The 27,524-nt window shown below is 35.7% G+C and overlaps 1 protein-coding gene across 1 annotated transcript in view; it reads right to left on the minus strand.

Annotated features, from left to right (window-relative positions):
* The window catches only part of plxna4 (plexin A4), a 748,931-nt gene that overhangs the window by 40,979 nt on the left and 680,428 nt on the right, over positions 1-27,524 (minus strand). The window contains exons 27-28 of the mRNA XM_039761357.1: positions 16,989-17,088; positions 4,933-5,123 (exon numbers count right to left, since the gene is read on the minus strand). Of these exons, the coding sequence (XP_039617291.1) occupies positions 4,933-5,123; positions 16,989-17,088 (291 nt within the window). The remainder of the gene's footprint in view (positions 1-4,932; positions 5,124-16,988; positions 17,089-27,524) is intronic.

Genomic DNA, 27,524 nt, shown 5'->3' on the forward strand with positions numbered 1-27,524 from the left:
CTTAATATTCACTGAGTAAGGATTTACGATATCTTTGCATTAAGATGGCAGAAGTTATGTAGCCACTTACCGTGTCGGATTTTTAAGTACATAAGCTGGAAACAGAATTGCTTTTGTGATAATATCTGCCTGTGTTCAAGTTAGAAGTCTTGTTCTCTGTGTTAGACTATAACCTGACACAAAGAAATGGCAATGTCTTGGATAACATTTAAAGCTTGTTTAGATTAGGGAGCTTTGCTCTAAGGGGTAAAACAGATAAATAATAATGAGAGTGTTCATTTGCTTCGATGCAATGCCACAGATTTATTCAAATATATTTATTAACTGAACATCAGGTGGTACATTTCAGCAATTACAACATTTTAGGAAACAGCAAGCATGCTATACACAGTGCAAGATGCCTAATACTAAAAAAAGAAAAAAAAAATCTAATGCATGTGTGCACATTGGGATTATTTCCAGCCTTAATGTGTTTTGCTATAATAAGATTTAACATCTTCAAGTTTCAGAAAGTCTAATCCACTTATAATAAAAGAAACTATATAATTCAATGCCAGCACATTCAGACAGTGGAATAACATTACTGGATAAAGTGCATACGGCAGTACAAATAACTGAATTACACACTATTGTAACGACCAAATAAATAAATAAATCTTGTTAGCTGACAATCAGAATAATTCGATGGTGCCCCAGATTTGTGATAGCTGACACTCACTACAAATCTGAAAAGGAAATAAAATGAAAAAAAACAGAATAGTTTTCATCCATATGTACATTTGTTTGGGAGCCGATGAAAATATTACTTAAAAAAAATATATCCTGACAGACAACATATGGTCATTGAGGAAACACATACCGCTTTGCTTCACAAAAAGAAGTATTTACAATAGATCTAGTAAAAGTGCCAGTTCATTTGCACAAATGAAGGAAAAGGCTGTGTGCACATAAAGCATGGTTTCAAAACATGTCACTCTGATCAATTCAGTGTAAAGAATTGCCCTGCTGAAAATGACACTGATGGGTGCTATACGAAACATGTCAACATAAACAGTGGTTCTCAATATTTATTGGTGGGGTGAAAGCCAAATACAGTAAATTATACGGCTGTCAGGGCGATCATTTTTCATGAGGAGATACTGTGTGAGATAAACTGGTGATTTTACTAAAAACAATCAATCTAAGACAGTGACAACATTCTTAGCTACATAACCATTCCTAAACAGCACATTTCCAATGTGCACAGATTCTTCTTAATGACACCCCATCTCCTAAGCCCCTTATTAATATTTCTGTCTTTCAATCAGCTGTTCTATTTGCTTAAAGCAAGTGACAATGACAAATGTAACTTTCAAAATGCTACTCTTTCTCTGATGATTCATCCACGTCAATATAATTTGTATTGCTTCTAAAAGAATATAGGTGTAAGTGAGATTCTGCAATTCCTTTTTGCCTGTAATTTAAACTAAGCTTTGAGACATTTTATCCAGAAAAACAAACACTACAGCAATCCTTTGGCAGATTATACATCAAATTGATTTTAATTCAGTTTCATTCTAGGCATCTCTCTTGCTTCATGTAGCATACAGGTTTCAGAAAGTATTCATATACTGGCACCAAAGCAAAAGCATGAAAGTGTTTATCATTTTGACAGTGTTCTATGACTGATTGTCCTTTTTTCATATAACATAACATTCTCAAACCTGTTTTTATATAATTCAGGATCATGGGGATGCAAAGGTCTGGGTCGGCTCCACACTACCTGGTGCTTCGAGGAGCCTCTTGAACCTGGAACCATCAACAGGCATGAACTGATATGAGCCAGGCAAATGAGGACACACACATTCAGCAAGAGGCTGGTGCAAAAGTACCAAGTTCTTTTTTAAAAATCCATGAACAAATAGTGTCTCACAATGCAATGCAAAACAATCTTTCATAAATAATAAATAATCTTTAATAATCCATAATTTCATAAATAATCCTTTAAAACAGTGAGTAGTCTGAGAGTTAAAATTTTAAAACATCCAGAGATAAAATCAGTATAAATCAACAGTCAAATGGTCCTTAATCTTTCTCTGTTCTTCTCAAGCTGAACCTAGTACAGCTCCGTATCTGTCTCTCTGGCTGACCCATAGCTTGCTCAACTGGTGGAGACTCCAGAAGCCATGGTCCTGCTCACCAATCCCCATCTTGGCTGACCCTGTCGACATCTGCCAGACTGCTCAGAGACAGTTATCCTCAAATCTTCCTTCTCACACACCTGCCATCCCTCAGGAGGACTCCACCATAATCGAACCCACTCCCATGAAAAATCAGCAGGAACGACCTGCCAGTAAAGCCCCAATCCTGCTCTCTTCCGTGGAGCTAACGACCACTCTGCTTCTCTTTCTCTCACTCACTTGCTAGCTGGCTCTTCTCAGGCACCCAATACTACTCGCTCACATTCTTCTCAGCTGATCTCTTTCTATTTCATCCCATTCTCTGCTATATATCCTGCCTGATTGGGTGGAGATGGGATCCTCTGCCTACTCCCAGGTGTGAATGAAGCAAATGACTGATCTGTTCACATTTGCACGTGAACGTGAATGATCAACCAAGCACCCAAATCAACCCCGGAGCAACACCGGCATGCGTACGCATGCACCCTTTCAGAATCTGCACACTCTGGGACCCAATTATTTATTTAAAATCACATTTCACCACTGTAGTCAACATTTAAAATATGTCACTATGATCTGTTAAATTTATTTAATTATATCTGATTTTATTGATATGAACAGAAACCAGATGCATTTAGGTATGACAGATGACAGAAAGACATGTGTCAACCACATAACATATTAGGCAAGCTGACTGACAGAGGGGGCAGATTTGCTAGGGTTAGCAATAAGACAAGAAGATAAGCAACAAACAACTGGTTCACTGCCAAGGCTGGATATTCAGGGAAACAAGAGTATGCAGAAATCCAGTTTCCTGTTTTAAAGTGGCTGTTCTATTTTCTGTTGGTGATGAACCAGCAAACCAGAATGTACCCATGTTTACAGCTTGCATGATCATATTTCAGACTCTCTAACTGTAGGAAATGTGTAAATGCTTAGATATTGCCCAGGAAAGCAGAGCTCACCTATGAACATGTAGAAGACATCACTCCTGCCCATGACAAGGACAACATGCTCTCCCACGTTCTGTATTGAAGCTGGACAAACTCTGAATGCAGGAAACTCTGACTGTATCATGCTTTGGCCAAGTAGCTCTCCTTCAAGTATTATATGCTTCTGAGTGTTAAGTCTATATTAAACAGAAGCTAGTACAATTGTCCTTTAGTGTTACTGATTCTTTATTCCATTTAGAATCACCTCAGTACCGCTAGAGAAAGATGTAAGATATATCTTTATGTATATTGTTGGGTTAGTAATGGCTATAATCTCTAACTAATCTCTTCCCAGAGTGCATGTGCCCCCTGCGTGATACAGCTACGGACCTGTTGCCAGTGGGTAGCTGGAGCCTATATCCACAGTGTTAGATGCAAGGCAGAAACCAGTCCAGAATTGGACACTATCCCTTTCACAGAACATGGCAATTCCACACAAAGACCAACCAAATTTTGACTTTAAACTCAAAACCCTGGATCTGACCATGACCTTGCAGTGCTACATCCTGTACCACTATTCTACCAATTCAATTTAATTTCCATTAATAATTATTCATTCAGCAGGATGAAAACAAGAAAATGAAGCCAACTGTTCCAACAATACCATATCATTGATACGAATAAAAAAAAACATGTTCTCACTCATCCACTTTCTTAATGCCTATTTTCTTTTGCAGAGTTGCAAGGAGCCAGAGACAGATTGGCAAAACTGAGATCAACCTAACCTGGACAAGAGCTCCGTCTATTACAAAGGAACACATATTCATACTGTACCAATTTACAGTTGTCCATTAACTTAATGACTAGGTAACTTAAATATCCCGGGAGTGCACTAGGAGAATCTAAAAATACCACATTCTGTATACTGTGACTGGTCCAATCTAACTTTGTTAGAGATGTGAGGTAGCAGCGCTAACCACTAAATTATACAATTAAATATATGAAAAAAAATATCTCTGGAGGAAATATTGAAAAGCTCATATTCGTAAAATACAAAGCAGAAGGGCAGAACTCACAATTTAAAATAGAGAGTTGCATTGCATAATTATTTATTTTATTAATTATTTTTTGCATTTTATTTTATTGTTTTTTTTCTTAACCTCTTGTAAGGCACCTTTAACTATATATCTTGTGTAAAAATGTGCAATAGAAATAAATATTGTTGTTGTTTGCATACTTAGCAAATTTAACTCATTGACTTTCAGTATATTCTGATAGCATGCATTTAAAAAAATTGCATTTTAATATTAGGGTTTCTTTTTTAATTTGGCAATCATTTACAGACAAGAAATAACATTTTGGAATAGCATCACTTTAACAGGATAATTTTTAATTGTTGGAAAAAGGGATAAATGGATGGCTCCTTTTAAAATTTTTCCCTCACTGGGGAATGTTAACTGCTTCTAAAGCCTTTCATGTAATACAAATATAGGCTGAATGGCTATGCAGAATCTCCTTGTCTGCATTTGTTGTCTCAATAACTGAAATAAATGCTGGGAAATGTGCTGGCATTTAACACATGGGTCATTCGCTCCCTGCCATGTCTTATACCTCAAAGCCTTTGATGAGAGACTGCTTAAAATCATGATTTCTGAATTGAAAATAAAATTGATTTGTTTTCAGTTTCATACATTAAAATTTACCGCAATAAAAACCTAAGCAATTAGTGGTTAAACAATCTTTTTCAGGTGATGCCAAACCACTGAGTCTTTATATCTGGGAGACAGGAAGGAATAATTTATGGGAAAATTAAGTGCAGTTTATAGGACAATTTCACAAACCTTGGTAGCTAGGAGACGGGTCAAATAAATCTCAGAAACCATTTTGCTTCCTCTGTCTCCCTCCTTTTGGTCTCCATGCTCATGATTCTTAACGAGATGCCATACTTTAACTCCACTTTCGAGATCTGGAGTTATCATTGGAGTTCGAGAACGCAGGCTGTCAGGACTCCCAGTGTACCGGATCATATTTTCTGTTAAAAAAAAAATATATATATATATATTTATCCAGTTAGGTTTCATATTTTGTAACCTAGAAATCTGATTTCAAAAGGCACCTTTCCGAATATTTGCTAAGGCTGGTCAAAATAAAGTCACCAAGATGCAGAACATGAAGGCATTGCATATTAACTTCTTTGTAACACACTAGTGAAACACCACAAGTTTAACCAAACACACCACTTAATCAAACTGCTGCCCACTGCTTGACAAAGCGCTTGCTAATTTTAATTATGCAGCATTATCTGATGTACAGTTTCTACTTTGTTTGTTATGCAGGGAAAAAGCTTTTTTAAAAAAATGTGTATGACTGTTTTGATTTAATATAAGACATTTTACTTAACTCTCTGTTATAAAAAAATCTTGGGAGGGAGACGAAATGTGATCTTCTTGGAGGACAATTTGATATCCCGCGAGAGACACTTTAATGTTGCGCGAGACAAGTTAGTGAGACAACATATAAAATAAGTTCATGGACATCTATCCTAGCAGTTGTTGGAATTTATTTGGCAGACACATTTCATGTGCTCCCAGCTCTTAAAACAACAACAAGCGATAAGCAGAACACACAGCTTGCCAACAGCAGCAAGCCAGCAGATTATCTGACCGCTTCTCCTTAGCGTGCGTTCAGCTGCCACCCCTTCACAACGCAAGCAGTGTTATACGCCCTGCGAGAAAGAGATTTAACTATGCCTGGGCACCACTTCTCCTTAGCGTGTGTTAAACCCAATTACCCCCCCCCCTTCACAACGCGAACTGGAGAGACGTGAAGTGGTAAAAGGACAGCTACTGTACAGGCTTTTAAATGATCGACGTGCAGCACGACAAGAAGAACACGCACCGCGCCAGCAGCAACAAGCCAGCAGATGATCTGACCGCTTCTCCTTAGCATGAGTTTTAAAGTAAAAGTGAAAATAATGCATATGTAACAATTCCTATTAAATAGCAATTCTTTAAATTGTATCCCCCTAGTAACTAATAAGAAATAAATGACCAATTTCTAAATTCAAAACTACAATAAGAATTCATCAAATAATATTCTATTGAAATAGTATTGCCTGTAACGTTAACATGTTGTGCTTTTTTAAAAGCAGGTATCCGTTTTATTTTAATTTTTATATTGCAAGAAAAACATGAATACTAAGTTGATCAATGACTTTAAGCTGTCACCTTATAAGTGAGTATATGTGTGTAATATTTAACTCAATGGTATGAAGATGACATGCTTCTTTATTACATGACAGAAGTGAACACTTTGACCAACTAGTTGTTATCTACTTTCATTACGTGGACAGCATTGATACTGATTATAGAATCATGACATTAATAATAATAATGAGAGAATAAGATATTAAGGATCCAGTTGATCTCAAACTTGTTTATTAGAATTTTTGAGTCAATTACAGTGTTTCAGTATATTGAAAGTGCTGGGGTTTAAGACTGGACCAATGCAGGATGTGTGCAAATTCATTATGGAGCATTCCTATTTGCCCTCATTTACTCAATTGGCCCAGAATAGAATTGCTGCATAGTTTGGCACTTGTACACTAAGGGGAGCATTGCAAGACTTGAAAAGGGTTAGGGTTAGACTTTAGGGAAAAGACAGTCCTAGCAGGAGCAATGCTTATGATTAGGCCACACCAGAGACGGTTTACCCTGCCAGGAGACAGTATCTTCTATTTCCTAAGAGAATATCTCATAAGAAATTATTATAGCAGCACAGAGGTAGGAAAATGGGTATGAAGGGAAACTGAATTAAGTCCACTCAGTCAATATTGCTAATGAAGAGGTCCTCTACTGTGCCTGTAGACCCTACTCCATATTATATGGGACAAACTACCTCTGGGTTTTTCTGGCCCTTTAAGTATAAACTTAGGCTCAGGGTTGCAGGAATATCTACCTGTAGGTTTGTCAGATATAGTGTGGTAGGATGGACTTCCAGATAGTGTTCCTGAATGCCTGTTATAATTATGAAGATTAGACTCCACTCATCTTGTTAGTGGTATTAAAGCCAGGAGTGTGAGCATGGGTAAGGTTTTAACTGGGCAGGAGAAAGAAATCCAATCAGACTGACTGAAAAAACACAGGCAGTATGAAAGGGGATTTCCAGACAACCCATCTGTAATACAGTTCAACTAGCCTGTTTAGAAGGGCCCAGAAGAAAATTAGGATTTATTTTTTATTTTCTAATTGATGTTACTTCTTCAATTAACTCTCTGTCGTGTGCTTTATTTAAAATAAAGACCCACACTTTGTGCTTTAGGCCTCCTTAGCATTCACCAGGGTTTGAATATGGTAATAGAGCACACCAGCCAGCCCAGAGTTCAAAGCTAAAGCCCAGGCTTAGGTACATAAAGGAACTGTGATGACTGTGAAGCAAAACAAAAAATAATAATACACACAGACACAGAAAAGAGGAGAATGTTTAAAAACAATCCAGACAGCACTTGGAGCCAGAGTTTGACCTCGATGCGCTGGTCTTCTTAGCAGTACCATACCAATGATATAAATCAATATGGAAATACATTTATATGAGGTTGAAAGATGAGCTTCTGCAATCAACTTTACACTTAACAAGATTTCCCTTCCAGTACACTGTAATAGTAACCTTCTGCTAAACAACATTACAGACATTTTTAGTTTTTGTAAAAATAATGTAGTTATGAATGTTTTTTGTTGGAAAACGTTTTGGATTAAATGACTGCCATAAAGTTTACTTATTTTCTTAGCTTTAAATACAACCTCAACTCGGAAAAAGTAGGGATGGTATAGAAAAAGAAAATGAAGACAGAAAGCAGTGACTTCAAAATGCTCTTTTCCTTGTAATCCATCACATATAGTATAAAGAAAAGATATTTAATGTTTAGTCTGGTGAACTTAATTTTTCCGTAAATGTCCATTCTTGCTAATGAAGGCCTGCAGCACATTAAAGAAAAAGTTGGTCAATTTAGAGCCAATAATGGATTAAAAAAAAATAGGTGATTGTAATCATACTGTTGTATAAAAGTTGCACCCCTGAAAGGCCTAGTTTTTTTAGGAGCAGAGATGGGAATTTCCCTCAAATGCAGATCAGAAGAAATTTACTCTCAACTGAGCATAATACAGGGTGAGTCAAAATTATGTTAACACTAATGGTACTGCTATGTATAAACTGATATACAATTTTTGTGGACAATTTATGTGCCACATATGGTACATGATGGCGAACAGGTTGAGACATCACTGTAAATCATCTTGCATATACACTCACCTAAAGGATTATTATCAACACCATACTAATATGGTGTTTGACCCCCTTTCGCCTCCAGAACTGCCTTAATTCTACGTGGCATTGATTCAACAAGGTGCTGAAAGCATTCTTTAGAAATGTTGGCCCATATTGATAGGATAGCATCTTGCAGTTGATGCAGATTTGTGGGATGCACATCCAGGGCACGAAGCTCCCGTTCCACCACATCCCAAAGATGCTCTATTGGGTTGAGATCTGGTGACTGTGGGGGGCATTTTAGTACAGTGAACTCATTGTCATGTTCAAGAAACCAATTTGAAATGATTCGAGCTTTGTGACATGGTACATTATCCTGCTGGAAGTAGCCATCAGAGGATGGGTACATGGTGGTCATGAAGGGATGGACATGGTCAGAAACAATGCTCAGGTAGCCCGTGGCATTTAAACGATGCCCAATTGGCACTAAGGGGCCTAAAGTGTGCCAAGAAAACATCTTACACACCATTACACCACCACCACCAGCCTGCACAGTGGTAACAAGGCATGATGGATCCATGTTCTCATTCTGTTTACGCCAAATTCTGACTCTACCATTTGAAGGTCTCAACAGAAATCGAGACTCATCAGACCAGGCAACATTTTTCAAGTCTTCAACTGTCCAATTTTGGTGAGCTCGAGCAAATTGTAGCCTCTTTTTCCTATTTGTAGTGGAGATGAGTGGTACCCAGTGGGGTCTTCTGCTGTTGTAACCCATCCACCTCAAGGTTATGCGTGTTGTGGCTTCACAAATGCTTTGCTGCATACCTCGGTTGTAACGAGTGGTTATTTCAGTCAAAGTTGCTCTTCTATCAGCTTGAATCAGTCGCCCCATTCTCCTCTGACCTCTAGCATCAACAAGGCATTTTCGCCCACAGGACTGCCACATACTGAATGTTTTTCCCTTTTCACACCATTTTTTGTAAACCCTAGAAATGGTTGTGCGTGAAAATCCCAGTAACTGAGCAGATTGTGAAATACTCAGACCGGCCCGTCTGGCACCAACAACCATGCCACGCTCAAAATTGCTTAAATCACCTTTCTTTCCCATTCTGACATTCAGTTTGGAGTTCAGGAGATTGTCTTGACCAGGACCACGCCCCTAAATGCATTGAAGCAACTGCCATGTGATTGGTTGATTAGATAATTGCATTAATGAGAAATTGAACAGATGTTCCTAATAATCCTTCAGGTGAGTGTATGAAGTACGTTTTGTGAATAAATTCTTTCCGCCATTCAAATGTTAACATAATTTTGACTCGCCATGCGTAATTAAAAGATTCAAGGAATATAAGAAATTTTGGTGCATAAAGAACAAAGGTACAAGTCTAAGGCGACTGATCATAATCTCCAAACCTTAATGTGACACTGCATTAAGAACCGCCATTCATCAATATGTGAAATAGCCACAGGGGCTCAGGAGTACTTTGGCAAACCTTTATCAAATAACACATTATGTAGTTACATCCATAAATACTGATTAAAACTGTATTGTACAGAAAGAAAGCTGTATGTTAACAGCATCCACAAGTGCTGGCAAGCTATCTGGGCTTAGAAACTTCTGGAATGGACCATCACAAATAATAGTGAATGTGTGTATTGTGGTCAGAAGAATTAATATTTCATGTCTTTTTGAAGGAAATGCACATTGTGTCCTCTGGACTAAACAAGAAAAGGACCATCCAGACTGTTACGAGCTATAAGTCCAAAAGTCTGTGATGATATGGAGTTGTGCAAGTGCCCTGGGTAAGGTTAACTTTTGTGGAGACATCATTAATACTGGAAAGTATGTACAGATCTGTGAGGAGCATAGTCTACCTTTTAGACAACATCTCTTGCATAGACACACATGCATATTTCAGCAAGACAATGCAAAACCACATTTTCTGTGCATTACTAAGGTGTGGCTACATAGGAAAAGTGTGCAGCAACTCGGCAGGCCTGATCTGTTCCCAAATGAGAAAGTCAAATGCCACAGCCAAGACATATAGTGTTATATACCTTAAGACTTGTTTGCAAGAAGAATGAGACAGAATTAAACCTGAAACACTCAATAATTGAGTGTCTTCAGTAACTAAACATTTTCCCAGTGTTGTGAGAAGGAAAGGCAATATTACAAAGTGGTCAATTCTTTTCTGACCAAACTTTTTGTGGAATATTTTGCATTTATCAATATTTTTGGAAAAAAAAATCTAATAATGGGCTGTTATATTGTTTTCACTCAAAGGTCATTTACTATTATTTACTGATTACAGCTATTTTATTTTATTTTATTTTTTTGTATTTTCCATACCATCACAATTTTTTTCAAGGTGGGGTTGTACTTTTGACCTCATTTTATTCTTCTATTTCTTTAGGATGAAAAGGTTCAGCTTTTACACTGTTTCCCCATAAACCATACTGTATATTTTAGACTTAAAACACGTCTTTTAGATGACCTATGGTCTCTGCATGTCACTTTTATATCATTCTTATGACATAGCAGCAATTAAACATACACCATATTCAAAAGAGCATGCATGTGCCGTCTTTATAAACTCTCTTAATTTCATTACTCTTCCAGCAGTCTTGTGTTTAGAGGTCTCCGTTACTCCTGAGGTGTCCACACTACAGTCAGTAATCATTTTTATAAACGCATGTACGAAACAGCCTATGTGTCGTAAAACATCTGTTAATATTACAGGTCACATTTGAGAAACCACATAGGAGAAATAGAATTTGAATTGCTCAATTCTATGTTTTGAGTGCAAATACATAGGAAAATGCTGTTTCACAGCTGGAGGTTAAATTCAGTGGTTACACATATTTCTGGAAATCTATTTTTTATACAGAGGAGAAGCAAAGCTTGCTTTATTATTATTTTTTATTTTGGCCATTTACAACAAAGAAAGTAATAACTACAGAGTCAGAAATAATCATTATAAAACATAATGCTTTCACTGACATGCGTAATGAGTGGCAGATGACATAACAAAAAACACTCCAAATTTTCATTTTAAAGCAGTATGTGATATTTGTTCACTCCTGAATTGTTATATTCTGGAAGAAAACAGCTCCACTTATCACTTACAGCTAAAATAATGAAAATGTTGTCAAAGCACAAAATACTTAACTAACTCAAAGATTTTACACCTAGCAACCTGACAAAGTTGAGTAACCAGATTATAGTGCAACTGACAGCAGACTGTGTTGACATTCTGGATTAAGAGTATAAAATGGAAAAGGTAAGTCTTCCAGTTCTAATGTGTAAAATGGGTGTTAAATTCAGTCTTAATATGTGAGATTGCTTGGTGAACTATACTGATTGCACATACCTGAGTTCATTGAACTGCAAAGATCTTATTCTTTTTCAGTGATACTTTCAGAATTTACTAAGGCAGTTGAGTCTTTTATACCCTTGTAAAAGCAGCAGGCCAGGATAAAAGCCTATGTATTATTACATTTGTATTATTATTATTAAATATTTAGCTGGCATCTTTACACAAAACAGCTTATAAGGACAGGATACATTGTAATTGTTTACAGGTATTTGTTACATTTGAAGCACAGGAAGGTAGTAGTAGGGTGGTAGTAGATTACAACCTGCCTGAAAAAGGGGTCTCGGCTGCCTCAAAAGCTTGCATATTGTAATCTATTCAGTTAGCTAATAAAAGGTATGATTTTGCTTGACTACTCACTAAGCACCCACAGGTTAACTGATTTGACTAGACGGTGAGTTAGGAAGTGAATAGGAAATTGTGTGGCTTAAAGTACATGACCTCCTGATATTCCACTCTAGCCAAATGTAGGATAGCACCTTCTCCATGCTTAACATTATAGCAGAGCAACAGAGATACCAATAAGCATGTCCCAGTGTCTCTACAGTATATTATTGTTAAGACACATTCTTTTCTTAACCTTTGCACTTCTTGCTTATTTATTTATTTATTTATTTTCTGTACCTATTTAAAACAATTCATGTTCACCAGGAGACTGGGCCCATCCTGCATCACAGGGTAAAAGGCAGGAACAAACCCAGTATAACATGCCAGTCCATCTTAGGCCAGAATCTTGCACAGAATAGAACTCTCAGGTAATGGGAAAGTCAACATAAAGTGCATGTAAGAGGAAACCTCATGTAAATATGGGGAAAGAATAAATAAACACTACAGGACTCTGAGGTTATGAGGTAGCAGAACAAATCACTATACCACCATGCCACCCCTGACTTTTCTTCTTCGATATTTAAGTTCGGTTAGCCATTTGAGGAAATGAGCGTACATCTGGCAGTTGGCAACAGTTCAACCACTTTGTAACACAACTAGCACTTAGAAAATGTAAGGCTGTGTCCACTCCCAATGCTTGTTTTTTTTTTTTTAATCTAGTGCTCTAGTGTGCCATTTGCTGTTGCACTTCAGCATGCATTAGTTTTTGAGATGTCGGCACAAAGTCAACATTACCCTAATATTTAAGAAAAGCAAACAGCTTCAGTAACAAGTGTTTACATAAATAAGCCAACAGATAAATCATACCATAAGCAAATCAGAAAAAACACACTAGGTTTTCAGATTGTTAGTTGACCCTTTTGCTCATTAGCTACAGATGGAATGTGTTTACATTGAATTATGGTGAGCATTTTCATATGATTGTAAAATAATACAATTAAAAATATATAAATAACAAAAGAAATGGAAAAAAGAGACATAGCAGCAACATTATAGAAATTTCAAACTTGCTTCACTTATGTACTGTACAATACATATATTTTAACACAGATAATCGTAACCAATAATATATATATATATCTTTCAATAAAATAAAAAACTGCAAAACATAAATAAAAGAAGTGCATAAATTCTGTAATGATGTAAAGTATTTTGGCTAAACATATGGCTAATCAGACAGTCATTCTGATAACCAAGCCACACAGAGCTCTAAGCTGCTGCTTCCAATCATGTACTGAACACGCAATTTTTCTCGCTGTATTCCTTTCACTCATGCATCATTCTCAAACCTACATAATCCAGTTTAGGGTGCTGGGAAACACAGCCTATAATGACACCCGAGAGCAGGGCACCAGTCCAGTTTGAAGGCCCAGTTCAGCCAGAGCCAGTTTAGAATTACCCATCAATGTAATCTCCACATCTTTAATATGTTGGAGGAAAACAAGACCAGACCCAGTCCAGAGGGAAACCCACACTGACACAAAGATGATCTGAAAACTCCATAAGGACAATGGCCATGTTATGGGATCTGAACCATTACTGTTCGTAATATGGTTGGCTCTTTACTAGAATAATACCTTTCCCACTCACAATCATAATAAAATATCCATCCCTACATTTTTTGAGAAACAAATCTTTCTCACACAAACAATCTTTGTTAGCCTACACTGTGTTATTCACACCTCATTACAAATTTGTGTCCATCCTCGACCACTAATTCTGTTAATGATATGATGTGCTTTCATACTACCATTTTGAAAAGTCAAAAGACAGTATACGTAAATCAGTAACACTGTGATATGTTATGCGTTGAGCAACTAAAAGCTAATCTGTGCAAAATATTTATACAGTATCTTGGAAATATGATATACATACCTCTTCCAGGTAGATGTTATAGAAGCTTTAAAAATACAGCTTGTCTCGCAAAGTATGTTTTACCAGTTTTAAAAGAATGGCAATTTAATAGAATATGGTCAAGGGGGTATTTTTGTAGTCATTGCTAAGGGCTGGATAAATGCAATAGTCTATGCTATATGAAATAAATATTGATTAATCAATGGTTAGCACTGCTGCCTCAAAGCTTAAGAGACCTGACTTTGACATCCAATCTGGTTACTGTCCATGCACAGTTAGTTCTTTGTCCAGTTTACTTTCACATCTTAACAGCACTCAATTTATGTTAATTGCTGACAATAAGTTGGCCAGATATTAGAGAGTGTGAATGTTGACAGGTTAAGCTTTAGCTTGTTATGACTGTATAACAGAATCATGAATAGATAGATAGTAGTTTATTCTCAGTTAGGGTGGAAAAGTGATACCTTAAATTAAAAGGCAATGCTGAGGGTCTTAGAGGCCCTGTTAGAAGCTATTTAAACAGACAGAACTACAAGGAATGATTTGCAAGCTGCATTTGCATTTGATTATATTTGCTACTGCAGACCAGCTGCCATTTCATTAACATAAGTTGAGATCTGAATTTTAAAAAGTATATCATCACCACTTTATTAATTGTCATAGTAAGTATAAAAAAACAAACATACAAAAAAACACAACCTCTGTATAATTTTGAACATTAAGTTAACCAGGATATATGAGAGGCTCTGTGTGGGTATCTACATGAGTGTACCTTGCAGTGCCAATAATAATAATAATAATAAAGGACTAATTTCAAATATTATTTCCAGGGTTGTCTGTTTTTGATCTTCCCAGGATGCACAGCAGCTCCCCATTGTCCTGTAATGGAGTAAGTAGGTGCAGAAATTGAATAGTATAAAAGACCTGCTTTTTACGAATAGAGTTAGAAAAAAAAATTACTACAAACCCTCATTTTTAATATTTAAGCATACTATAATATAAAAATGAGTGGTACAAATTTACCATGCAGATATTTCTGTCATCTATTTTTTTCAAGGCAAGTTTGGTTTTTCCTTTAAACATGTGAAAGAAACAAAGATATTCTCCAAAATCTTTTCTGGATTGTAGTTTGATCATCCGATGCAGGAAAATGCAGGAGTGTTATTTGCATTTTATATTTCTTCCTAATTGAATTTTTTACTCTCAGATTAAATTCCTATTAAACACAATTTGCAACTGCCATACAGCTGATTATTTTATGGGTATGTTATTTGTCTTCATTCTTTGCAGGTAGTGAATGTTTTATTTGGCATTCTGGTTAAAGGTACTGTAGGTAATCATCTCCTTAAAAACAAGGCAGCAGACTTTCATATCATAATTGTTTACAGCATTTAAAGCTTGCTAAATCTTTTCAAATATTAGTCATAACATTATTCTTTCTCAAAGTGCCCGCCACTATGAAGTTGTACCTGTTAATGTTTTAAATCTCCATTTTTTTTAGCTCTAATAAAGCATTAGAGTAAATATGACTAAGTAAAATTTGATAAGGGATGACCATTATGTAATGAAAAATGATAAAAATAACTACTATTGAGGTGGTGTGCTTTCACTCCACTTTTCAAACTGCTAATATATTTTTATACATTCTGTAGCAGTTGAAATATATCTCATGGGAGCTGCTGCTAGCACGATTCTGTCACTGAAATATGTAAGTGAAATTTGAGCAGAATGTTATAAATTAAGGTTGATAAACATATAGTAGTAGAAGGTATATCACAGCAAGTTGCAATATTGCTCTTGGGACATATTTGATGGAACATTTTCATTCCAGAGTTGTTCTTAATAAGAAAGCCATTATTGTCTTTCAGGAAATTCTTGTTTGGTTATTCAGCTAGATTGTGCTCTCAGTCTGTACAGTCAGTAATGCTCCTCAACCTGAAATTTACATTTGTAAATGATGTAGTGTTTTGTTCATATAGTTAAGTATTCAAGTCTTGCTTTTCTTTATCTATAAGATCAATTTGTCTTTCCATTTCCTGAACTTTCATTTTCTATTACAGGAGTGCAGGAAACTAGAACATGTCACAATTGGAAATAAGCTCTGGATGGAATGGCAGTACATTACAAGGCAGATATGCACACAACTACTCATATCAGGCCAGTTTTAGAGCCAGCAAGTAACTTAACATGTACATCTTGAGAATGTAGGAGGGAGCCATAGTATTTTGAGAAAAACAGAAATGCAACTGAAAATAACAATGCAGCCAGAAGATAAGCAAAGCAGCAAATTCAGTGTAATCACTCCTATGTGGTTATCAAGCAGTAAGTAAAGTAAATATAGAAACAAAGAAATAAAAATGTATAATTAAGTTTAAACTGCAGTTCCAGTCTAGAATTGTACTATCATTAGGATACATGTTGGCCCCCCATTATTGTGTTTGGATGTCACTCATAGTGGCATTTAGTTAGTGATTTTAGGCTTACACCTGTTATACTTTTTTATGGGTTACATCTGTTGTAGTTGATAAACTTACATTCACATTATTCATTAGCTAAGAGGCATCTTTGAGGCCTGACTATTTCTTCAGGTACACATCATAAATTAAATATCATATTCAAAATAATTGTATTCTGCAGCTAATAATTTACATATATAGCAAACCAACAGATAAAAGCAGCTATAAGTAACAATGACTAGCAGCAGGAGTACGCTTCCCAGTCAGTTCTCCCTTTTGTAAGGTTTTAAAGTTACAGTCTGGAGAAGACGCCACCCTCAAATTGAACAACTTAATTAAAGACATGCAAAAAAATTCAAATTATTAAAAAAATGAGAATGGGCAAAGCTGTTAAAAATCTTATTAACCTGATATCTTATATTACTATTCTGATAAATTCATTGTATAATAATACTATTATGCTCCATGCAACTTTGGCACCAAGTTTGAGGAGTCTTAAACCTTATTATACACAGATTACAAGAAGAACTGAATGTAAAAATTGAACAATCAACACAGTACCATATTTACTGGCTGAAGTCCTGGATACAGTGGAGTTGTTTACTGCATTGTATGCCGTGACTTGCTTGGGAACGATGGCCACCAGTGCTCCATCAGGTACCTGCAGACACAATAACACCTGAGTATAAATATTCCAAATAAAACTGAATTACTGTAAGTATGACATTCATATATATTTTTTCTCTAAATGAAAAGTAACACCACTAAATGAAGAACAAGAAGTAAGAATACTTGATTTCAAAATTTATTGAATTCAAAATAAAAGTAACATAGCTAGTAGGACATTCCTCCCACTAGCAGGTCCAAGAAAACACTTACAATATTAGAGTCAAGTAAACCTGTTTGAAATCTTGGCAGGCAAATTCCCACAACCTGATTCCTAATATGGATCAATAGGGGAATTAAGTCTTAGATAATAATGGAAGTAATGTTCAGTTTCAGAAAATAAGATTAAAGAGAATTGCTTTCAAAAGAACACATAAATGTACAGTAAATAAATACACACTCCCTAAATATCCATTATAAGCAGCTATTCGCAGTTTGTAAGTTATAGAGTGTACATTTATTAATAGAAAACAATGAAAAATGACAGTAATGTTTCAAGTTTCTTTAAATGATAATTTCATTATAATACAGTAATACATTGATGATACAGTTATTTATTGTTAATAGAATAAAGCGTTTGCTCTATACACTAGCTAATAGCCTATAAAATGTGACCCCTTTTCCATTTATATTGATTTAAACAGCAACGTTAGTATATTTAACTAATATATTTATTTAAACTATGTATCTACTGTACATTAAAAAGAGAAGCTGAACCCCTGTAACCTTGCAACATATTAAAAGCATGCATCAGAACAAAGTGCTTCACAGAATTATTACAAAGAGGGGACGTGCAAGTGCAGTGACAAGGACACTGTGCTGAAAAAAATGGTGCCACCCTGACTCTCAATGGTCATATAAGGTCCATGGACATCTTTCAAAAAGAGTATATTGTTCTCCAATGGCATGGATAAATGGCATTGTCTATTCTGGCCCTAATCATCCCCTGTCCCATACTGGTTAACAGTGTCTCTGGTGAGCCTACTGGCACTAGTATGGCTGCCGTCAACATTATCCAAGTGGATGCTGCACATTGGTTGTGGTTGAAGGGCTACCCTCCTGTCACTTTGAGTATCTAGAAAAGTGCTATATAAGTTTATTAAATTAATTTAAACTGATCAGTACAAGAAGAACACTAACAATCAAGAAAATAAATGAAGTGCAGCACTGACAGGCTTTAAGAGGAGATTTGAAGAATTTCTGGCAGATTTGAAATAACAGATAGCTATACAAAGTGAGCACAACTATAATATTAGTGAATATTACAGCATTAGTATAATATTACATAGTTGGGTACCATATACAATAATAGTAATATACTGATAATAGTATGGGAACAGATTTCAATGTAAGCAAGTCAAGTGAGTATTGTATACAATGCATTAGTGACAACAATCATGCTGAAAAGCAGAGATCTGTGAAAGAAGTTAATGAAGGATGAGAGTAGGTCATGCTTTAGTCTGGATTTGACTGAGCAGCATAAATACAATAGCTCTTGAGAAAAGCTCTGGAATAAATGAGCTATAAAGTTATAAGTTTTAGAACACATACATGGCCAAATTTGAATGATTTCACAAGTTATATTGCACAGCTTTGCAAAGCTTTTCTTCAGTCTTGAAACACACACATGTAAATAATTATGTATCTATCTGAATACCATATTGTGATTTTTCATGATTATTAATAACTACAAATGAGCTACCTGTTAGACTTTTCCATGGACTATATTTTTATCAAATGTTATTGGTGCTTTCTTCATAAAAATTTGAAAATACATAAGAACTGTTCCTGAACATCATCGTCATCTTCTTTGTTTATAATTGTTTTGATTTTTGCACATATAATACAGTTATTCCAGAGTACCATAGTGTTCCGTTTGTCTCATAAATTAAAAGAATGCCAGTCCATTTCTCTCAATAATTGGTGACATGTCAAGAGAAATAAGTTAATTATTAAGTAATTTATAGTTATCTCGGCGGTGCAGAGGTAGCGCTGCTGCCTCGCAGTTAGGAGACCCGGGTTCGATTCCAGGGTCCTCCCTGCGTAGAGTTTGCATGTTCTCCCCATGTCTGCATGGGTTTCCTCCCACAATCCAAAGACATGCAGGTTAGGTGGATTGGCGATTCTAAATTGGCCCTAGTGTGTGTTTGTGTGTGTCCTGCGGTGGGTTGGCACCCTGCCCAGGATTGGTTCCTGTGTTGGCTGGGATTGGCTCCAGCAGACCCCCGTGACCCTGTATTCGGATTCAGCGGGTTAGAAAATGGATGGATGGATAGTTATCTCTAACACATTTTTACATCATTAAGAGTTGGGAATCATAATAGATATTTTCATTCATATGACCTTACCCAGAGACATAATTTTAAACTGTTTAGTTTATTTTTCTCTGTATTGTATTGCTTTTTTTTTACTATGACATAAGTCAGATTTTGTATTTTTTAAAGTTTTGAATTTGACACTCAGTCATTGTGTACCTTGTATTTTCTCCCTCTATCACATTGTATTTTATGCTTGTGTGTGTCCTACATCCCATTGATGTGTGATGTAATGTTAATTGTTGATTCATGTTATTGTGGATGTAAGTATATGTGGGTTCTGTGATGCACTAGCACCCCATCCAAGGTTGGCATCTACCTTGTATCTGATGCTTCCAGGATAGGCTTTTCCTTCCACAGCTCTCAACTAGACTAAGTGGGATTCAGAATGCATTCAGCTATTCCTATACCATTGAATTTGTCTTAATTTATTTTCTGAAGAACTCTTCTTTAACAACTTGGAATCTACATTTTATGAGAATATTTGTGCTCTTTATTTATGTTGATTACTGACAGATATTGCAAAACGGATTGAATAATAGTCAATAATTCCCAAATCCTGTTCTGTATTCTTTATTATTTCAGAAGAAATTGTATAGTTCGGATGGATTTACCTCCCTGGCATAAACATATTTTTGTTTATTTAATATTTTGTTGTATTCAACTATTATTTTCCAGGTTATTTTATTAAATCTGTCTTTGGTTTTGTACTCTGTGTGCTATTTATTATTTATTTTGCTACTCTTAAGTGTGTTAAGAATATATGTTATAGTTTTGTTATCTGCCCTATCTCTTATATATGGAGCCTAATGAGTTGGAATCACCTAATCATGTAGCTGGTGTACAGACCTCAGCAAATATTTAAGGTGCGGCTGCAGTTCACAGTGGAGCTTCAGTATTGTTTGTATTTTAAGTCCAGTTTGTGATTCTTTTATATTTAGATATTGTGGTTTTGACCCTACTTAGCTTAAGGTACTAATTTGTTGGATTTGTTAGCCTTTAGGTTTTCCTTTTAGGTCAAACCTATTGTTTGTTTCTTTATCTTCTTGTCTTTCTTTTTTTGTCCTATTTTTTTATGTTATACATCTTGAATTATAATGAAACATAGTTTTGCTTGCATTTCAACCAGATGTTTTATAGTTTTCTTTTCCTCCTTTTTGTGGACATCTTGAAATTGTGAACTTTAAAAGTCCTAGCCCCACTTTTGGCCCTATTTTTTGTAGGCCACTTGGTCACAAGCAAGATTAATGCTGGCCCCATGTTGCTGTTTTAGAAAAATAATTAATCAATAAAAGTCTTGAAATTTGTTAAATACAAACATTTTGAATGAAGAAAGTGAGGAAATGCATGCATAGAATAATTAAATAAATGTGTGACTAAACTAGTTAATGTACGTTGTAAACAATTGGAGTGTATAATCAAAAAATGTAATTGGATATTCCATAAAAATGCAGAAAGAAAACATCACAGTTTATATCATATATTGCTTTTAAGCACCTTTTTAACAGATTAATGTCCTTTACCACATATAAAGTCTGAATGATTCTTTGTTGTTGGATTCAAACGCAGATGTGATATTTTAATATACTTTACTGTATATTCATTTGCCAAACTGGGAATGGAGCCAAAAATACAAATTAAAAAATTTACTTCTTTATTAAAAAACTTCCTAATGTGTGTATAGGAGTATAATGTTCAGGTGATTTTATTATTGTAAATGAATTACAAATCTCCGATTAAGTGCTTTTCTAATAAAGTTATAATTTTAATGATTGCTAATTTGTACTCTAATTGATCAAATCACTTAAACAGTTTGAAATAACTAGGCTGTTTTATACTTTACCTTTCAGAAGGCATGTCAAACTTGAATATTTAACTATTTTAAAAAATAAAGGCATTATGTACTTTACTTTAACAGTAAAACATACATTTGTATATTTCTGACACCATCATGGTTATAGTGCATCTGATTACGTGACTATTCTGGCACACAAGCTTTACCATTCACCAGATACAAGGGATCAATATTGCTTAACACACTTAATAAAACACATAAGACTAACCAAACTGAAATCAGCACATGAATTCACTTTTATGTATATTTCTAGCCCATCTGTTATGCTTCATTGTGTCTTTTCCTAAACACAAATGCCAGCTTATATTTCTTCTGCTTCTTTGAGATCTATTTCCAGGTTTGTTCAGTGTTTGCTGTTTTATGTATATTACAGTCTAGTTCATTATTAACTTGGTCAACTGCATTTCTCTTAATGGTGGTGATTCCTGCAATAAAGAGACCTCAACTAATCTGCCCCGAATGTTAAAATATAATTTGTACAATGAAGTACAAATCAATTTTCTGGAAAAAATGGAATTTAAAACCTCCTGTTAATCATATTACCTAACGGTACCTTTTGCTGTAAACTGTATGTTTTTATTTAATGCATGTATGTCAGCCAGGTAAAGTAGTTGGGTATTATGCTGTGTCAGCCATTATGGATCCAATGAGATGGCAAGCAAAATTACACCATTTATTGGTTAACTGAACAGATTACAACATGCAATCTTACAAAGTAGCTCAGGCCCCTTCTTCAGGCAAGTTCCTGAAGAAGAGGCCTGAGTTGCCTCGAAAGCTTGCATATTGTAATCTTTTCAGTTAGTCAATAAAAGGCGTCACTTAGCCAGGTAAAGTAAAGAGAAATGGCTATTTGGGGCAACATTTACAGGGATAGTTTTACATTGTATATTACATATCAAGAAAAAGACATTCAATTATACAGCTTAAAGCCTTAAGACTTTTCCTAAATTCACAGTTATCAGAAATAGTAGTAATAAAGAAAAAGTGCAGCACTGCTGTCAAACAATTGCATGATCCCACCTCTGCATAGGAAGGTGATTGTTTCGTTAGCAGAAAGGCAATACCTTAGCTGTTATTATTTTCTCATACAGCATTTTACTGTATTCATTTAAAATAAAGATATTATCTAATAGAAAACTAATATTAAATGCCTGATTATGAAGCATAGCATAATACAACATACTGTATAAAGAGAAGGTATTAATTTTTATTTCCACTGTATTCTGTTGTTTTATACTTTTACATAGTGTTACTTGTTTAACTTGTTTAAGTTCTTACATTTATAGTAATATTTGCTTGCTCTTAGAGGTACTCCACTGGAATCATTTCTGTTTCATAAATATTTACATTCTGCAAGATGGAGAGCTGTTTTATGGCAACAAATCCTATTAGCAATAGCATTATGAAGAAAAGACGGAGATCCATGTTTAGTCTGCAAATCTTCCGAACAGCTGTGATTAAGAACATCAGTTAAAAATAAATAAAATCCTTATTTTCACCATTTCACAATGTAAGCAATTCATACCATTAATACATTATGAATTCCCAAAGTGCCCCTTTTCCTGACTAACACAAAATAGTTGAATTGTTTACAGTATATGAAACAATTCATTTCTTTAAGTTTATTTCATATTTATTATTTTGAGTTATTTACGATTAATCAGTAAATTGTATGAGTAAAACTAACTTGAATGGAATATTTGGTGAGTTTACATATTTCTGGGTGTCATTCTCCTATCCATTAGAAGAGGGTTATGAAGAAACCAAAAGACAGGGTAAGGGCCAGTGCAAAAGGGTGTAAAAGGAAGATCCACATTAGTGAAAGCAGAACTCTTCAACAAATAATATGAAGAGGTAGGGTAGTTGCCTAATTATACTAAAAAAATAGATATTCAAATGATATTTCAATTTGATTGAAGAATAAGAAAAATAAGGCAGTGAATTATTTTTTCCTCATTGGATGAGGATGAAGGAATCTACTGGAGTGCTGCTGACCATAGATTTGGTTAAGACATGAAAGAGGATATTTGGATCTCTATGTAGAACAAATAGTTACAGTATGTGCAGCTAATCAATTATAGGAGACATAAACAGGCAGCAGTATGTTCCCCTGATCTGACCCCTTTCCTTTCAAAACTCACCAAGAAGAAACAGTGTACTCTGTACATGAGAAGGACGGCTGTGAGGGCTCTGAGGGCACATAAAGAGGCGTTTGTTAAAGGAATCTGTGAGCAAGTGACACACCATCTGTGGTCTAGCGACCCATGTCCTGCTTACAGAGAAATCGAAGCATTACGCACATCTGAATATGTTCCTCGGAGAGTCAAAGTCAGGGCGGCTTATGGAACGGTCCTTATGGATGATACTGCAGTTGTGACCCGCTAGGCTGGCTACTTTGAGCAGCTGTTCAAAGCTGATCCTCCGGCTAGAACGTTGGATATCTCTGGGTCCACGGTTCTTGAGGCTGATCCTCCAATTAGCTGTGAACCACCCAATCTCACTGAGATTGCACAGGTCATGAACCAGCTGAGGGGGGGAAAGGCTACAGGGATCCTGGGTGAACTTCTCCAGGCTGGTGGTAAGGCTGTCCTCCTGGCATTGCAAGCAATCTTTGCTTCCATTTGGGTGACTGGCATCATCGCAACTGACTGGAAAACATGACTTGTCGTCCCTATCTGGAAAGGGAATGGTGATTGCCTGGATTGCAGCAACTACAGAGGGATAACACTGCTCTCGATGCCGGGTAAGGTCCTTACTAGGGTCCTCCTCAATAGGATCCATGATCACTTGCTCACCTACCGGCGACCGGAACATGTGGCGCATTTCCCCAAGGGTGATCCGGCTCGTAAGATCCTCATTGTTGGGGACCCAAGTGGCTGGACCAGGCCAAGGGGTCACCCACATAACACCTGGCTGCCGCAGATAGAGGGTCATTTTTTGAAGGGTGGGACTGGACCGCGTGTCTGCCTGGGGGGTTGCAAACCGGGATCCCAAGATGCTTCATTGTGTAGTGGGTGCAACACAGTGTGTAGGCAACATACTGTACCAGTACATGCTCCCCAACTTGACTTGACTTGTACATGTGACAATAACCTTCAATGTGAACTTAAAATGGATCCACAGGTAACATAACCATAGTGTATAAGATAACTGCTGTATTAAGGCAAATGCTCAGGTGGAGATGCATTTTGACTGACAGTACGGAGAAAATGTGGAAAACTGGAGGTGGGAATAGAGTGGTTTGAGTGGGTTGAAGCAGGGTAACCACTTCATTTAACATTAAAGGCAAAATGTCTGTATAGGCAGGTCATATAGGATAGATCACTTCATCATAGTTGATTTCATTTCTCTTTGTAAACTCAAACAAAGTCTAAATGTTCTATTTAAGACTAAATGCGCCTTGCATCTAATATTTAATATTCACATAAAATGACAACATAACACAACCAGAGAAATTAGAGTATTAAATAGCCTCCATTTTCATTTCAGGCCAACTCTGCTGTTTTTATTTCTTTCACCTGTGTTTCTCTTTATTCTGTGAAAGTACTTAAAGTAAGCAAGATGTGCAGACAGTTCCAAGTCATTCTTTAGTGTTCTGTGACATAAAATCTTAATTAGCATTCTTAGCAGCACAAACAGACACTTGATTCACACATTGTACTTTTGTTTTCTTCTCAGGTGCTGACATCTTATATACACTCCTATTTTACATCATATTCCTCTTGATAGACCTATCAACTTCATTTTTCTTGTCTGTTCAACTGCCTTTACAGGTTCCTCTGGGAAACTATTTCTTCTTGGCAACTTGATCTCTAGTAGGTTTAGTTTGTCATGTCCTTACCTGTCAGTTCCAATGTTTTCAACTTTTCAAACTTTTCATCTACATTCTAAGGAATTCTATTACTTTAAACTTAAAAAAACACAATTTAACACACATTTAAATGTTTTGTGCAGAGCTGGACGGTGTCAAGAAGAAAAAAAAATCTGTTCAGACTAATTAATAATCTTTTTGGGCAATTACCCCTTCCCTCCCAGCATAATACTGTACCAATGTCAATGTCAATTTATTTATATAGCACATTTCAAACAACATAGTAATGCTGCGGCCAAAGTGCTTTACAATGATACCTATGGACTTGTAATATATGAAAATCGGCAAAATGTATTTTGCATTTTTTTGGCTAACTGAATATTTCAAATAGATTAAGATAAACCATAACATACTATACATTTATTTATTTAATGGTTATAGACTGCCCACCCTAGCATTTATTTATTTAGACAGTAATTGGACATTGATTTAAAAGCTTTATAGAATGAATATTTGAGTTGGGAAAGGTGCATGTGGGTAATAGTGTAAGGAATGAGATGGATGCAAAATAATGTGGCGCATAATATTATAATAAATCAAAAATTTAACCGCATTTTACATTACAAAAGGTGCATGGTTCTTTGCATAAAGCACAGTGATAAATATTCGCTATGGGAAAATGAAAACCTGCCAAGGAATGACCAATGAAAACGGTCCTTCCCAAACATCTGGCTCCTTCCCATTCTGCAGAACAGTGTTAAATCTTTGAGAAGTGTGTTACACTGCTTTTAAACTGCTACCAGGAAAATAGTGAAACAAGACCGTAGTTTAAGTCAGACATACAAAGCAATACCCTAAAATTTGATATGGCTGTTGATCATCATCTAGAACCAAAGCTATCGGTTAACAAAGCAAAATTATGTTGTTTATGCTCTGTGGGGCTTAGTCATTTAAATACTGAAAATATCATTAAAATGCTACACATAGACAGCAATGCAGACTCTATCATAAACAAAAGACATTGTGTCTGAGAGCCTTTTTTATCAGATGCTTGCAAGACATGATGCAATTTAAAAACTACCGACTGCCGTGTTTTGGTATATGTGCCTAAGGCTGCTAGATATAAGACTCAAAGTCATTTCATTGAAGAGCTATCAGAGCTTAAATTGAATATGTGAAGATGCTGTAAACATTCTCTCTCTATGCAAATTGAGGCTATACAATGGTATTTGAAATTAAACTCTTACAAAAGAAGTCGAGGTTAGAAATGAAAATCAATTAAAATCAAATTTTAAAAAGGCACTATAACAATCTTTTGACAATGAATTGTTAGTACATGAAACCAGTAACTTAATAGCACTGCTCCAAACAGCACACTGGGTCTTTTCATCTGGCCTTAATTCCTTATTACAGTTATTAGATGAATAACAAACTAATGAGCTTCCTGTTTACTGAATGCATTACTGAGTAATGAAAAATAAATAGAGATTAAGGCTCAGACTGATACTTTATTTTTTTTTTAAATATCTAACATATAAAGCAGCAACACAGACTGTGTACCTGTATGATGGATTTAGTTTTTATTATGCATTACAAATGTAACATTTAATAAATGACTGTTTCTTATTTGGATTAATCTTTCTTCTCATTTAAAATGGTAAATAATTATTTACATGGAATACAAATTCAAATATATGTAGATCTATAGTATACTGCATGTATTCTGTACACCAGTATATGTGTATAAAATGAGGTAGAAAAATTGATATTCTTAAAAGCAGAGTAAAAAACAGATCAAGCTTATTGTCAACTCCTCTTAGTCAAAAACATTGGCAGCATTTGAGATGCTGATAGCTTTTTGTCAAGGATAACTCGCCCTCCCTGGCCAAAAAGAATTAACTTCTGTCTTCATTATCTCATCTCCGATTCCAATCAACTTCTAATCCGTTTTTCCTTTCCTCCTCCGCACTGACAGTCAACGGCATGACATTTAATTTAGTGCTGGTGTGGACCCCCAGTTAAACCTCTCATTTAGAGGGCAACAGCTTATCTCCGGAATTATTTGCACGTTAATGAACAGCAGAAGATTTTTATCAGGCTCTTGATTGGATGTGATTTAGGAATGGGCAGCGGTGCTGGTGTGAGAAGTGAGGCATTGTGACTGACTGGCGGCTGAATGACAGCCCAATCTTATCTTGCACTCTTGACAGTGTGCCAATGTATCTGACCTCTTATGTTTGACCATCTCTCAGCCTTAATTTACTTTGTTTATCTCCTCCAGAACCCTGTTTGCCTGCTGGTTTCCATCATTTGCCTCCTTTGTTTAAATTGCTGGAAAACTTGTGACTGTAAAATCTATTAGTATGTTACAAGTTTATGTTATAAGTCTTAACTTGGCCATAAAATCTACATACTTAGCCAAGATTAAGACATATATTTTGTAAACGAAC

This window comes from Polypterus senegalus, chromosome 8 (genome assembly GCF_016835505.1).
Source record: "Polypterus senegalus isolate Bchr_013 chromosome 8, ASM1683550v1, whole genome shotgun sequence".
NCBI classification, from domain to species: domain Eukaryota; kingdom Metazoa; phylum Chordata; class Cladistia; order Polypteriformes; family Polypteridae; genus Polypterus; species Polypterus senegalus.